Genomic DNA, 15,606 nt, shown 5'->3' with positions numbered 1-15,606 from the left:
TCCTAGCTGAACATTTTTCATGGGTTAAAAAATACTGCAATAACCTTGGAAGACATGAGTCCGTGGACAGTGACCCCTTTACCCATGCCATGTGCTGCTTCTGCTTGGTAGTGGATGCATACCTTAAGGGAAACAAACTTGCCAACACAATAGAAAGAGCAGAGGAAGTAGGTGAAGGGGAGATGGGAGATACAGTATAAGGAGAATAATTTGAGATATTACTGACTGGTGTAAGTCTAAATAAGACCCATGGGACAGGTGATATTCTCCTCAGAATTATTGAGATCTTTGGGAGACAAAAATATTACACCAAGTGTGTAAGATATGAGACTGGTGAAATACATTCAGTCTTGGTGAAATACATTCGCGCTTCAAGGAGGATGATTATTCTAGTGCCAGAGAAGCCAGGAGCTGACAGGTGTAAATATTACTGAACTGTCAGAGCTTTTGCTATTTGAGTAATAAAATGAGAAATTTATCATAAAACATAAATTTAAGTGTTAGGCAGTCTTTCCTAAAGATTTTTGGCCAAAGTGTAACCATGTACAGAAGAGAAATGTGGATGGTAAACAGTTCAGACAAGAAGAGAATAGAGGCTTTTGAAATGCAGTGCTACAGAAGAATGCTGAAGGTTAGATGGGTAGACTGGATAACAAATGGGGAGTTACAGAATCAGATTGAGGAAGGAAAAAAAATTATGGCATAACTTACCTAAAAGAAGTGATCAGCAATAGGACATATGTGGTGTCATCAGATAATTGTTAATTTGGTAATTAAAGGAAGTTTGGCAGTTAAAAACTGGAGAAAGTATAAGGCTTGATTACAGTAAACAGGTTCAAGTGGATGTAGGTTGCAGCAGCTATGTAGAGATAAGGAGGCCTTCACAGAGTAGACTAGTATGAAGAGCTGCATTGAACTGACCCTTGGACTGACAAGAACAACAACACATTTGATCAAGATTGTGACACTGTATCGCTGACCTACTTTCATATATGATCAATAAGCTTTTGATGATTTCTCATTTGTAATAGTACACATCAGCTGCTTTATTGCGTGTAATGTACATATATACTTTTATATCTATTTCATATATGCATCTAATGGTTTTGTTCATAAAATTATAAAAAGATATCACTGTTACCAATCGCAACAAAATGTCATTTTTCAGAAGTAAGACCCTTGCATAAGTAAAACTGTGTCATTTTGCCCATTTTGATGGTTTGATAAATCCAGCCTCCACTTCTCTCCACTGCTCTTTTTCAGTCTAGATACTTGATTGGTGAAGATATAAATGTGTCTTATTTTTATCCCATTAATTTATTAAATACCGGTAAGTTTCTGAAGTAAAGGATGGTTAAAAACCCAAGTAGCTAAAAATCCAAATACTGTAGTGTGAAGCAACACATTGGAAATGTTGTACATGAAAAATTGAAAACAGTGGTATTCTATATTTCTCCCTTGGTCTGCAGTCAACGACCACCATTAGAACACCTTGAGATTTATTAAAATTTCAACATCGAATACGGGGTGAATTTCGATGCTTTGTATTTTTTGTTCAGGGATGACAAATTGAAGATTTAATTGTGCATGCTGCGTTGAATCATTTTTGACTGTGTACTTAGGTTCAGTGAATGTTGATTGCTTGTTGTACTGTTGCCCCCCTAATTTCTGGTTAGCAACTTAAATTTAAATACAAAAAGGAACTTTGACATCTTTCTGATGTCAAAGAAATTACACTGCTGATATGTCACTTCAATGGAAACTTAAGCAGCCTCATAAAAATGCCAAAAAACTGAGACGGAGTACGGTGGGAAAGAGCCAATTTGTGTTGCTGTGCTTAAAATTTTCATGTAAATTTTAGTTATTGAGAAGTATTATCTCTTAGTAATAAAGAACCTTCTCTTCCAGATATGAAGAAATTTCTGATGAATGGGAGCCACCAGAACCCCAGCCATATAAGGAGCAGGGAAATCTACATTATTACATGCTAGAACAGGATGCATTTGACCAGTATTGTGTTTCACATGGGGGTGAATTGAAAGTGTCTATTTGGCTCAACAGCAGTCCAACCCCTGAGTTGATAATGGAACGTGATGTAAGTAGGAGTATTGTTTTTATGCTTAGTTGTATGGACTAAAGTTACGAACAGAAAGTGCCAGCCAGAACTTTTTTCATACATTACTTATATGTTAGCAACACATCAGTTGTACATAACTGATGCGATGCTAGTTTTACTGAAGCCCTGAGTGTGTATAAAATGAGGGATGTCTTTTGAATGCTGCAGTTGAGATCTTTGATATTGTTAAGAGATTGTGCCATGTTAGCAATTGGTACTTTACTTTGTAATGTAGCCCAAATTGTTGTTACAGGTTGCAGTAGCTGCAAAGAGTTGTAGAATGCCGTATTAACACATTGTAGGTACAAGGTAGTGGGTAGGTTGAGACATAAAAGGCTAACTTCAGTTAATCACTGTGAAAGCCAGTGTCTGTCTGCTAATATCTTGATTATCCATTTCAGACCAGCTTTTTTCACAGCCCTTGCATTCCTGTCATGCCTCACGATAAGTGCTGCATGCATTACTTGAAAAAATACATAAGTAGCAGCTCTATCATGTATTAACATTCACGCTTATTTGTAGTACCTCTTAAGAAAGGCCTAAATATGGTGGTGGTATGATTGGAACATGTTTGTTTTTGTAGTTTGCAGATACTCATAAAATGTGACAATGAGGATTGCTGGCAATTGGATGAATGATTTATTGAATTTATATTGATATCTTTCATGAGGTTATAAATCTTACACCTGTCTGTTGTAAGTATTTGTTATGTTCAAAACAAGTATAGTCGAATTTTACACAGTTTAAAAATGGATAAATTGTATATCTGATGATGATATGTGTGGTCTTTGATATCAGGTTACAGTGAGCTGTGAAATAATACTTAACATTTAAGTTATTGAAAAGAAAAACAAAATCTTGTTTGATTTGTGAGAAGTAGCAGGACGTTCTCTATTGTGCCAATCTCTTCAGCTTAGAGTAGCACTTGTAACCTATGTCCTCAATTGTTTGCTCAATGTATTCCAATATCTGTTTCCCTCTACAGCTCCCTTTACTACCCCGGAAGTCATTACCTGATGTCATAATAGATGTCCTATCATCCTGTCCCTTCTTCTTGTCAGTGTTTTCCGTACATTCCTTTCCCCTCCAATTCTGCGCAGAGCCACCTCTTTCCTTACCTTATCAGTCCCGCTAATTTTCAACATTCATCTGTAGCACCACATCTCAAATGCTTAGATTCTCTTCTGTTCTGGTTTTCCTACTGTCCATGTTTCACTACCATAAAATGCTGTGCTTCAAACATACATTCTCAGAAATTTCTTCCTCAAATTAAGGCCTATGTTTAATACTAGTAGACTTCTCTTGGCCAGGAATGCTCTTTTTGCCAGTGAAAGTGCTTTCGATGTCCTCTTTGCTCTGTCCGTCATTGGTTATTTTTCTGCCTAGGTAGCACAATTCCTTAACTTCATCTACTTTGTGACCATCAGTCTGATGTTAATTTTCTCATTTCTGCTACTTCTCATTACTTTCGTCTCTCTTCAATTTATTCTCAATCCATACTCTGTACCAATTATACTTAATTCCATTCAACAGATCCTGTAATTCTTCTTCACTTTAAAGACAGCAGTGTCATTAGCAATTCGTAACATTGATATTGATAACGTTGATATCCTTTCACCTTAAATTTTAATCCAACTCCTGAACCTGTCTTTTATTTCCATCATTGCTTCAATGTACAGACTGAACAGTAGAGAGAAAAGACTACATCTGTCGTACATCTTTTTTAATCCAAGCACTTCGTTCTTGATCATCCACTCTTATTATTCCCTCTTGGCTCTTGTTCAAAATATTGTATATTACCCATCTCTCCCTATAGCCTGCCGCTATTTTTGTCAGAATTTTGAATATCTTGCACTATTTTACATTGTCGAATGGTTTTTCCCCTCATAAAGGCCTTCAGTTCCCTTTTCACATATTCACTCTCTCCTCTTTAACAGTGGAATTCTCATTGCACTCTCAATGTTATGATCCTTGCTTTCAATTTCACCAAAGGCTATTTTCACTTTTTCTGTATGCTTAATCAGTCCTTCCGACAATCATTTCTTTTTCAATTTCTTCACATTTTTTATGCCACTATTTCGTTTCTCTGCACTTCCTGTTTATTTATTTATTTTCCTCAGTAACTTGTATTTCTGAATTTCCGTGAACATTTTTGTACTTCATTCTTTCATCGATTAACTGAAGTATTTCTTCTGTTTCCCATGGTTTCGTCGCAGTTACCTTCTTTGTACCTATGTCTTTATTTCCAGTTTCTGTGATTGCCCTTTTTAGAAATTCCCATTCCTCTTCAACTGTACTGCCTACTGAGCTATTCCTTACTGCTGTATTCCCTTAGAGAACTTCAACCGTATCTCATCATTCCTTAGTACTTCTGTACCAAACTTCTTTGCATGTTTATTCTTCCTGGCTAATGTCTTAAACTTCAGCTTACTCTTCACCACTACTAAATTGAAGACTGAGTCTGTATCTGCTCCTGGGTACGCCTTACTATCCAGTACCTGTTTTGAGAATCTCTGTCTGACCATGATGTAATCTAATTGAAATCTTCCTGTATCACCCTGTCTTTTCCAAGTATACTTGTACCACCTCCTCTTGTGATTCTTGAATAGAATATTAGCTACTTCTAGCTGGAATTTATTGCAGAACTCAATTAGTGTTTCTTCCCTCTCATTCCTTGTCCCAAGCCCATATTCTCCTGTAAACTTTTCTTCTCCTTCCCCTACAGCTGCATTCCAATCCCCCATGACTGTTAGATTTTCGTCTCCCTTTACATACTGTTTTGCCCTTCCAATATTCTCATATACTTTCTCTGTCTCTTCATCTTTAGCTTGTGACTTCGCATATTTATCTGAGGTATCGTTGTCGGTGGTGGTTTGCTGTTGTTTCTAATAACAACCACCCTATAACTGAACTGTTCACAGTAACACAAACTCTGCACTACTTTCCTATTCATAATGAATCCTACTCCCATTATATCATTTTTTGCTGCTGTTGATATTTAGATCTGTTTAGAAATTCTTGTCTTCTTTCCATTTGGCTCCACTGACCCCTATTATATCTATATTGAGCCTTTTCATTTCCCTTTTCAGATTTTCTAGCTTCCCTACCATGTTCAAGCTTCTGATATTCTATGTCCCGACTCATAGAACGTCGTCATATTGTTGGTTATTCAATCTTCTTCTCATGGACACCTCTCCCTTAGCAGTCCTCTCCCACACATCTGCATGGGGGACTATTCAGGAATCTTGTTTCCAATGGAGGGATCAGCAGGATACTTTTTCAGTTACAGGCCACATGTCCTGTGGATACACCTTATGTGTCTTCAATGCATTGGCTTCCATTACCTTCTGCATCCTCATGCCGTTGTTACTCATTCACAAAATACTGCAAATCAGTCACCTAATTATTGTGCTTTTTGTCTTCATTTAGCAGTGAAAAGTTATACTAAATGACCCACCCTCCACTTGAAATAAGCTCTTAATTGGGGGGGGGGGGGGGGGAGAAACTGTAACATATTACTTCAGAGATCAGTTGTATTTGTAAACATGAATAGATTTTAGGACTAGCTATGCAATCAGAGGGGGGAGCAAAAGATAAACACTGAAAAATTTTCTGTTTTCTTACATAGCCAAAATCTGAATGTCAGCATGTATTACTTGTTTTAAACTGGCACTCTGTGTGTATGTTATTATCCACCACCAGCAATTGAGGGTGAAACTTCAACGATGTCAGCAACTCGGGCTGACTAAACATCAGAAAAATCATCAAAAAACCTTGTCTGAAGAACCCGAGAGAGAAGCCAACAAGAAATTTGTTAGCAAGTGGCCACAAAAGCCTTTGTTTATTAAGCATTTAAACAGAATTTCATATCAGACTGTGCCCAAAAACTTTGGACTTTTTATTTCTTAGCATTTTCAAGAGATTGTGCAACATATTCCATTTTACACTTTCTACTGAGCACAATATGTATTGCAGCATTCATTTAAAGAGTAAAAGCATTTTATTTTGGGCTTGTCTGTAGGCTAGTGACAGGTAACTAGCAGTGCATGTTAAACAATAAAAGATAATGTTGTCAAACAATGCCCTAAAAATTTGAGTTTCGTTTCTCAATATCTTCAAGACAATGTACAGCACTTTAAAATCCCATAGTGCTCATAGCCATTTGATTTTACACCAAAAACATTATGCATTGCATCGAAGAGTAAAGCATTATGCATTGGAGATCTGTGAAATGCAGTAATAAGTAGTAAAAATTAAAGAGACAAAAATTTTAAGAAGTTTCAAGTTACAGCACACAAGTTTCCCCGTCTTAAAGCCTTCAAGAGACTGCACAAATGTTTCATTTTTTGTACTAATTATTCATTACAATATTTACAGTAGTCCATATAATTTTGTTAGATATTTCTGGTACAGTGTGTTGAGGATAACAATTTTCACACATCACATCATCAGCCATAATTATATTCAAAAAGAGTTCAGCTGCTACTGTTCTGATTCAGTGGCTTCATGAAGGAAGGTGTTATACCAACAACTTTTGCAAAGTCGAATAACTTTGACACAAAGGAATTACAGACATTGGCTGCAAGTGGGCATTGATTGAAATCAATGGGCGAAGTTGAAAATTTGTGCTGGATTGAAGTTCGAACACAGGTCTCCTGGTTATTAGGCAGATGCTCTACTGAACCATCTGGAGACAGTGATCATCACAACTGCTCGGACTACCCTAACATGCTTCCTGCCAGACTAATATTCTCAGCTTATCCACTCATTACTAACGTAGTGCCCCTTGCCAATCATTGGTAGTCCATGCAGTAGCACTGTCTGGATGGCCAACAATCAAAGCATCTGCCTATTAAGCAGGAAACCCATGTTTGGTCTGGCACAAATTTTCATCTGTCCCCATTGATTTAAATCAATGTCACTTGCAGCAAATGTCTGTAATTCCTTTGTGTCTGTGGCTGGCAACACCTATATAAGACAACAGTTGGTGCAGTTGTTAGATCAGTTACTGCTGCTACAGCGGCAGGTTATCAAGATTAAAATGAGTTTGAACGGATGAGTGATGGGACACAGCATCTCTGAGGTAGCGATGAAGTGGGGATTTTCCTGTAGAACAATTTCGAAAGGGTACCATGAATACCAGGAATCCGGTAAAATGTCAATTCTCCAACATCATTGTGACTGGAAAAAGATCCTGCAAGAACAGGACCAATGACAACTGAAGAGAATCGTTCAATGTGACAGAAGTGCAACCCTTCCATAAATTGCTGCATATTTAAATGCTGGGCCATCAAAGTGTCAGCATGTGAATTGTTCAATGAAACATCGATAATATGGGCTTTCGGGGCTGAAGGCCCACTCGTGTAGCCTTGATGACTGCACGACACAAATTTTTACGTCTCGCATGGGCCCGTCAACTCTGGCATTGGACTGTTGATGACTGGAATCATGTTGCCTGGTCAGACAAGTCTTGTTTCAAATTATATCAAGGGGATGGGCGTGCACAGGTATGAATCCATGGACCCTGCATGTCATCAGGGGTCCGTTCAAGCTGGTGGTGGCTCTGTAATGGTGTGTGGTGTGTGCAGTTGGAGTGATATGGGACCCCTGACGCGTTTAGAAACGACTCTGACAGGGGACACGTACGTAAGCATTGTCTGACCACCTGCATCCATTCATGTCCATTGTGCATTCCAACAGACAGATTTATGGACAGCCCTGCAGGATTCATGGTGTCAGTTCCCTCCGGTACTACTTCAGACATTAGTTGAGTCCATGTCATGTTGTTTTGTGGCACTTCTGCATGCTCACTGGGGCCCTCCATGATATTAGGCAGGTGTACCAGTTTCTTTGGTTCTCTGTATAAATAACTTTATGTAACTTCTGTCACAGGAAATTAATATGGGAGTTACTGACACTCTGCCCTATTGCCTAATTAAACTGCTTATCAGTTGCCACAGACTATAAATTGCCAAAACATCTCTGCACTTTGTACATTGAAGTTCCTTATCAATGTGTGGCAACAGGAACCAACAATGTATGTTATAACTGGGAGATCAGATTCAATGTGTTTGAAATCATCATTACTGACATTGAAATTAAAAAATGAATCACTAATATCACATAACTACTCACGGTACTTTCATCACAACTATTCTTCTCTAAAATTCTCAGCTTCTCTAAAACTCTCAGCTTCTCTAAAACTCTCAGCTTCTCTAAAACTCTCAGCTTCTCTAAAACTCTCAGCTTCTCTAAAACACTCAGCTTCTCTAAAACACTCAGCTTCTCTAAAACACTCAGCTTCTCTAAAACACTCAGCTTCTCTAAAACACTCAGCTTCTCTAAAACACTCAGCTTCTCTAAAACACTCAGCTTCTCTAAAACACTCAGCTTCTCTAAAACACTCAGCTTCTCTAAAACACTCAGCTTCTCTAAAACACTCAGCTTCTCTAAAACACTCAGCTTCTCTAAAACACTCAGCTTCTCTAAAACACTCAGCTTCTCTAAAACACTCAGCTTCTCTAAAACACTCAGCTTCTCTAACACACTCAGCTTCTCTAAAACACTCAGCTTCTCTAAAACACTCAGCTTCTCTAAAACACTCAGCTTCTCTAAAACACTCAGCTTCTCTAAAACACTCAGCTTCTCTAAAACACTCAGCTTCTCTAAAACACTCAGCTTCTCTAAAACACTCAGCTTCTCTAAAACACTCAGCTTCTCTAAAACACTCAGCTTCTCTAAAACACTCAGCTTCTCTAAAACACTCAGCTTCTCTAAAACACTCAGCTTCTCTAAAACACTCAGCTTCTCTAAAACTCTCAGCTTCTCTAAAACTCTCAGCTTCTCTAAAACTCTCAGCTTCTCTAAAACTCTCAGCTTCTCTCTAAAACTCTCAGCTTTTCTTGTTGATGCACATTTAGTTTTAAGATACTCATGAGTCTCAATTTCTTTCCAGTTTCCAACAACTGCCTAAGTGAGATATAATACTGACATCACGCTAATTGTCTGTATAGACTGAATTGTGCTTAAGTAATAAATTTATCCAGGAAAGTATAACACATGTATGCTGCTTTATTGGTCAGAGCCTGTAGCATTTCTTCCTTATGCTGAATTCACTTCAGAGGTGCTTTAACATTAACCCTTTAACTGCTCTGGATGTGTTACCGCACACGCCCTTGCACCTTTCCCTGTATACTCTGAACGTGTTTACGCGTGCCACCAGTCCTTCTATCTGGAACTCTGAATGTCTACGCATACGCACATTCAAGAGTACCAGGTAGAAGGACCGGTGACGCGCGTAAACACGTTCAGAGCACGCAGGGACAGGTACAAAGGCATGCGCGTTAACATGTCCAGAGCAGAGCTGCCACCAGGTCCTAATCAAATTTATAAATTTGGCTGTACCCTCCCAATTTTCTACATTATGAACTGGCCCCAACTCAACCAAATTTTCAACATAGTCATGGAACTCATGAGTAACCAGTTTAATCATATTTTAAACAACCTTTCTGCATTCAGTTTCTTCACAGGCAGTGTATACACAATCTTTTTGAAAGCAGAAAGAATACTCTGAATCGTGAATACATGTGCCCTGGCTGCTGCATCAGCAGTATCTAAAGTCAGTTCAGTAATATTTCCTGCCTTAAAATCTGTGTGTAGCTTGATGCAGATCTCACATAACACAAAGGCCACAAACAGTTCACGTGGTTCCACACATGAAACTCCATCCTTCAAGTGACTTAAGAATTAGAATTACTTGGGTTCACATTTATACTGCAGCTGAGCTTCCTTAATGAATTTGGGCGCAGTAGGACAAAATCAGATGATGGCAGAAACTTGTAAGCATGTGGAGAAATAGTATAGAATAAAAAGCTCTGCATCAAATTTATGATAAGCCTTGGATTGAAGGGGCATTGTAGTTTTTCATACCTCCTTTAACTGGTGAAGTCTCAAGAAGGGAGTGAATAACAGATACGTTTAAATATCTCTCTCTCTCTCTCTCTCTCTCTCTCTCTCTCTCTGACAGTAATTAATTCTGTACATAACTTCAGAACATTTTCAGCTTTAGTTACGCTGCTGACTGATTTTGGAAGTGTGTTGGCAACAGTCTTTGCATCCTTCATATACAATTTAATGCTGGGGTTTCTGCAAACTGTTATGCACACAATAACTGTGGGCTGTTTGGCATGACCCTGTGGTGATGTAGCAAAACTGTTGGCTGACCTAGCTTTCTCGGAGGTGTCCGATGAACTGTAGATCCCCTATAACTCTGTTGTGGATTAGCCATTTCAGAGATCTGGAGGAAGGCCATAGCATGCCACTTCCAGTAGGACCATGCCTAGTAAAGCACTGTCATGGTAAAAAAAATAATAATTTTAAGGTTAAGTTGATGACAGTTTTATATTTTCTGGTACAGTATTTTCACAGATCTGAATGGGGTTCCTTTTTTATTCCAGTTCTTTTGTGTAAACCGTGCTTAGCAATGGAGTTCGTGTACAGTCAGCCCCATCTGATGTCACCCCTCCAGATCCTTCACAGTATTAATTGTGAAATAACATTGGCATATTTGACATTATTTCTGGTATTTAGTATTTGAACAATAGACTCTCCATGCTTTTGTAACAGTTGTTTAATTCTTTGTGATTTTTCATTACAAGATGTTGCTCTGTTTTAGCGCTGGTCAGAGTCCCACACAATATGGTCCCCACTCGGAACTTACCTTGCTACCTTCCACAAGCAAGGTGTGGCTTTGTGGTATGGAGAAAAATTCGATAAACTCAGATTTTCACATCCTGGAATTCAGTTTATTAATTTTTCACCATGTGAAAAGTAAGTTAATTCTGTAAAATTTTAATTTGTGAATAACATTAATTTATTGGTATGCACTGTGGAAAAGTCTTTCATGTTAGTATAGTAAAGTAGCTGTATTGTGTGAAACCCAGTTCATATTTTCGTCCTCAAAACCCAGGAGACATCATCTACTGGCACCCAGATTAATGCTTTGTTTCTTGATCTCCAGAAGGCATTGAGTACAGTTCTACACTGCTGCCTAATGAACAAAATACAAATGTGCAGAACAGCTGTGTTGTGGGATTGAAGAGTCATCTCAGTGTAGAGATTTTGGACTTGGATTTTGGACTTGGATTTTGGACTTGGATTTTGGACTTGGATTTTGGACTTGGATTTTGGACTTGGATTTTGGACTTGGATTTTGGACTTGGATTTTGGACTTGGATTTTGGACTTGGATTTTGGACTTGGATTTTGGACTTGGATTTTGGACTTGGATTTTGGACTTGGATTTTGGACTTGGATTTTGGACTTGGATTTTGGACTTGGATTTTGGACTTGGATTTTGGACTTGGATTTTGGACTTGGATTTTGGACTTGGATTTTGGACTTGGATTTTGGACTTGGATTTTGGACTTGGATTTTGGACTTGGATTTTGGACTTGGATTTTGGACTTGGATTTTGGACTTGGATTTTGGACTTGGATTTTGGACTTGGATTTTGGACTTGGATTTTGGACTTGGATTTTGGACTTGGATTTTGGACTTGGATTTTGGACTTGGATTTTGGACTTGGATTTTGGACTTGGATTTTGGACTTGGATTTTGGACTTGGATTTTGGACTTGGATTTTGGACTTGGATTTTGGACTTGGATTTTGGACTTGGATTTTGGACTTGGATTTTGGACTTGGATTTTGGACTTGGATTTTGGACTTGGATTTTGGACTTGGATTTTGGACTTGGATTTTGGACTTGGATTTTGGACTTGGATTTTGGACTTGGATTTTGGACTTGGATTTTGGACTTGGATTTTGGACTTGGATTTTGGACTTGGATTTTGGACTTGGATTTTGGACTTGGATTTTGGACTTGGATTTTGGACTTGGATTTTGGACTTGGATTTTGGACTTGGATTTTGGACTTGGATTTTGGACTTGGATTTTGGACTTGGATTTTGGACTTGGATTTTGGACTTGGATTTTGGACTTGGATTTTGGACTTGGATTTTGGACTTGGATTTTGGACTTGGATTTTGGACTTGGATTTTGGACTTGGATTTTGGACTTGGATTTTGGACTTGGATTTTGGACTTGGATTTTGGACTTGGATTTTGGACTTGGATTTTGGACTTGGATTTTGGACTTGGATTTTGGACTTGGATTTTGGACTTGGATTTTGGACTTGGATTTTGGACTTGGATTTTGGACTTGGATTTTGGACTTGGATTTTGGACTTGGATTTTGGACTTGGATTTTGGACTTGGATTTTGGACTTGGATTTTGGACTTGGATTTTGGACTTGGATTTTGGACTTGGATTTTGGACTTGGATTTTGGACTTGGATTTTGGACTTGGATTTTGGACTTGGATTTTGGACTTGGATTTTGGACTTGGATTTTGGACTTGGATTTTGGACTTGGATTTTGGACTTGGATTTTGGACTTGGATTTTGGACTTGGATTTTGGACTTGGATTTTGGACTTGGATTTTGGACTTGGATTTTGGACTTGGATTTTGGACTTGGATTTATATTTGGGTGTATCCCAGGAGAGATTTGTAGGGTTTCCACATATTTACAATATGTATTAATGATCTTGGTGCAGGCACTGGCAGTAGACTGAGGCTGTAAATAAATGTAGTGTGTTGATCATAAAAGACAGAGATCCACTAATGTTTCATTGTGCTATTGATGTCAAATCACAATACACCGTAACTGCCATAAAAACGTAGAAGTAACCACTTAGTGTGAGCTCAAGTGGAATGTCCACATACAACTAATCACAGGTGAGGCACATAGTAGACTGAGATTCATTAGAAGAATCATCAAGAAAGGGTGTATCTTAAAAGTTTTACTAGTCAGATTGGATTGATAGAGGAAATAAGATGATGGAAAGTGCAGCAGTACTTTTCATTACAGGTTCATTTAGTAAATGCAAAAGCATCATGGAGATAATCTGTCATCTCCAGTTTCAGATGCTTAGGAGAGAAGTTGTGCATAACAGTGTGCTTTAGTATTAAAATTCAGAGAGCACATGCTCTTAGAAAGGTCACCAATATATTACTCTCTCATACATGTATCTAGTGAAAAGATGTTGAAGCTGAAATGAAGAGATTCAAGCTCAACCAGAGGCTTACCAACAATTGTTCTTCTGCCCACCATTCACAACTGGGGTGGTGAAGGGAGGAGTGACAGTGATACACAAAGGTCCCTCAACACACTGCTAGGTGTCTTGCATAATGTAGGTATAGTGAAGTTGTATTTAACATCAGGTAACGTCACATTGCTATACATACTGAAGGAAAGACATAAATCTGCCTCGGGGTCAATTTCTCCGGTTCATATTGTGGAGCCTCAAAAGCTACAGCTTTCAAGAAAAGTACAAGAATTGAAAGTGATTAAGCACCGTATACTGAGACAAAAAAAGTGTAGAAGTTGCCCTCTAAATCATCAAAATTTTTTGTGAGTACTCAGTAAAAAGTAGCAAAAAGTAAACAATGATGAATGCTTCCACTAGTCAAGGAAGTGCTCATTCACTGCATCTGCAGAAGTGGAGTTGCGAATCAGTCTACTACCGACTTGAAACTAGTTTCGGTGATCGATGTAGCTGCAGTATCTGAAATAAGAAAAACCATCAGAATAATAACTAAAAAGTAGTGTGCCCAGTATGTGGTCAGTTCGATGAATCAGAAGAACTGAACTACTCTAAATAAAAATGTCTGACTAATGGTCAAAATTGTTAGTAGTAGAGTGGAAAGTGGACGTTTCTGACACACACAAAGACAGAGAAATTCTTTGCAAAAGGATGTCACCAATGTTTCTGTCTGCAGGAGACCTGCTTGAGATGACCTGACACCCTTAAGCATAGAGGTAACAGTATCTGTGGAATAACACTACACTCTTCTTAATAGCTACAGCTATTATTATTGCTGACAGAAAAGTTCATATTTTGTGTAATATTATGCTATATAACATTTACCGTACAATATATTCTGGATAGTGGGACTCTTCCTGTACAGCTTCTCTAATGATATTTTAATCCTTATAATGTGCAAGAAACCAGCATTGGCCTGCCCCAGAGTGCCTAGCACTGTGAACAAGGAAGCTTAAAACAGTTTGCCTCAGATCATGCCAAGGAAGCTGCTTAGATTATGCATCAACTTTAACCAGCACAGTTGCTACACTCATAATGGGTCATAGAAATAGCTGGTCTCTCTAGAGCCTACAAAGAAATATGCAGAAATGCTTATTTTCCAGTGATATAGTTGGGCCTGTTAACATTCATGTCTTAAATATCGACATAATGTCTGGTGGTAACAAATGTAAATTCCTTGACCTACATATAAGGTCACCATGAAGTAATTCACTGCATGACTTAATAATATTGGCTTCTCTTTAAGACTGTAAAAGAAGTCGTCAAAAGTAATGAAATATCCCGGTATGCCTCTTGCAGGTCTTTCAGCTAGATGCCACTGCAGCTACTTACGTGTCCGTAACCTTCCCCAGTTACCTTATCAGAAAATGGAGACCTACAGTTGAACATGGAATCCAAACCACATGTCCTTCGTGGCTTCTCCAACATCTGTGAGAAGTGAATCTTCGGTTGAAAATTATAGACGTTGTGGTCTGAATGGGGTTTGAGCCTGCACTCTCTGGATCATGAAGCATGTGTATTACCACTATAGACCATTTTTGTTTTAGAGGGGAAAAAATGTGACCATTAGACCTTCTTGAGATGATGCTCAACGTCAGTAATTAGTGTTCTGTTCATAAATTTCCCTTCAGGGGTAATGAAAAGCCAGGGAAAAATGGCAACTGACATACAAGGAAAATTTTGGACCAGTGCTAAGGAGATGGAGATGCAATTGAGATAAGTGCACGATCTTCACACGTCACATTTCCATACAAATTGAGACGCTTTCGTTCTTAGTGCCATTTTGTGTACTACATCGAGAACACTGCGCTCACTACGTAAAATAATCCTCACTGAATAGCAAAACTTCGTATTGTGGCTCTTAACAAGATAGAATTGTATCCTGTATGCTGAATATTAGCTCCATAAACTAACAACACAGCCTTCATAGGCAATGTTCACTACCTCGTGTTCTCTTCTGTTCCCTCTAGTATGAACGGTTCTACCCATGTACAAGCGAATGGTAATGAATTTTCTGTAAATGCTTACTTGCACATGTTCGCTTCCAATCCTTCCATTGTAAACCAGGCTTTTAAGTGCTTAAAATTGGTGTCTGTGAATCCGGATAAGTCCGCTAAGCGGCGCTGCGTGAGTGATTTGCTGAGTCGTGCACTATGTGGGCAGGGCTGTACAAACCAGTGTTATAAGCTGTTCTTTGCGCGGCCAAAATGTAACCTTCCCCCACCCCCACCCCCACCCCCCAAATACTTGGCAGTGCATTTCTTTCGTCGTCTTCTACCACAAAGCCCAACTTGCTCATAATTAGGTTATTGATGAAATGGGCTACAA

At 38.5% G+C, this 15,606-nt stretch overlaps 1 protein-coding gene across 1 annotated transcript in view; it reads left to right on the top strand.

Moving 5' to 3' along the window:
• Window positions 1-15,606, top strand: part of LOC126162533 (eukaryotic translation initiation factor 3 subunit B) — a 76,027-nt gene that overhangs the window by 44,168 nt on the left and 16,253 nt on the right. The window contains exons 4-5 of the mRNA XM_049919106.1: window positions 1,909-2,095; window positions 10,791-10,945. Of these exons, the coding sequence (XP_049775063.1) occupies window positions 1,909-2,095; window positions 10,791-10,945 (342 nt within the window). The remainder of the gene's footprint in view (window positions 1-1,908; window positions 2,096-10,790; window positions 10,946-15,606) is intronic.

Source organism: Schistocerca cancellata, chromosome 2 (assembly GCF_023864275.1).
Source record: "Schistocerca cancellata isolate TAMUIC-IGC-003103 chromosome 2, iqSchCanc2.1, whole genome shotgun sequence".
Taxonomy (NCBI): domain Eukaryota; kingdom Metazoa; phylum Arthropoda; class Insecta; order Orthoptera; family Acrididae; genus Schistocerca; species Schistocerca cancellata.
Note: the sequence above shows the minus strand (reverse complement) of the source record. Positions and strands in the feature narration are given on the sequence as shown.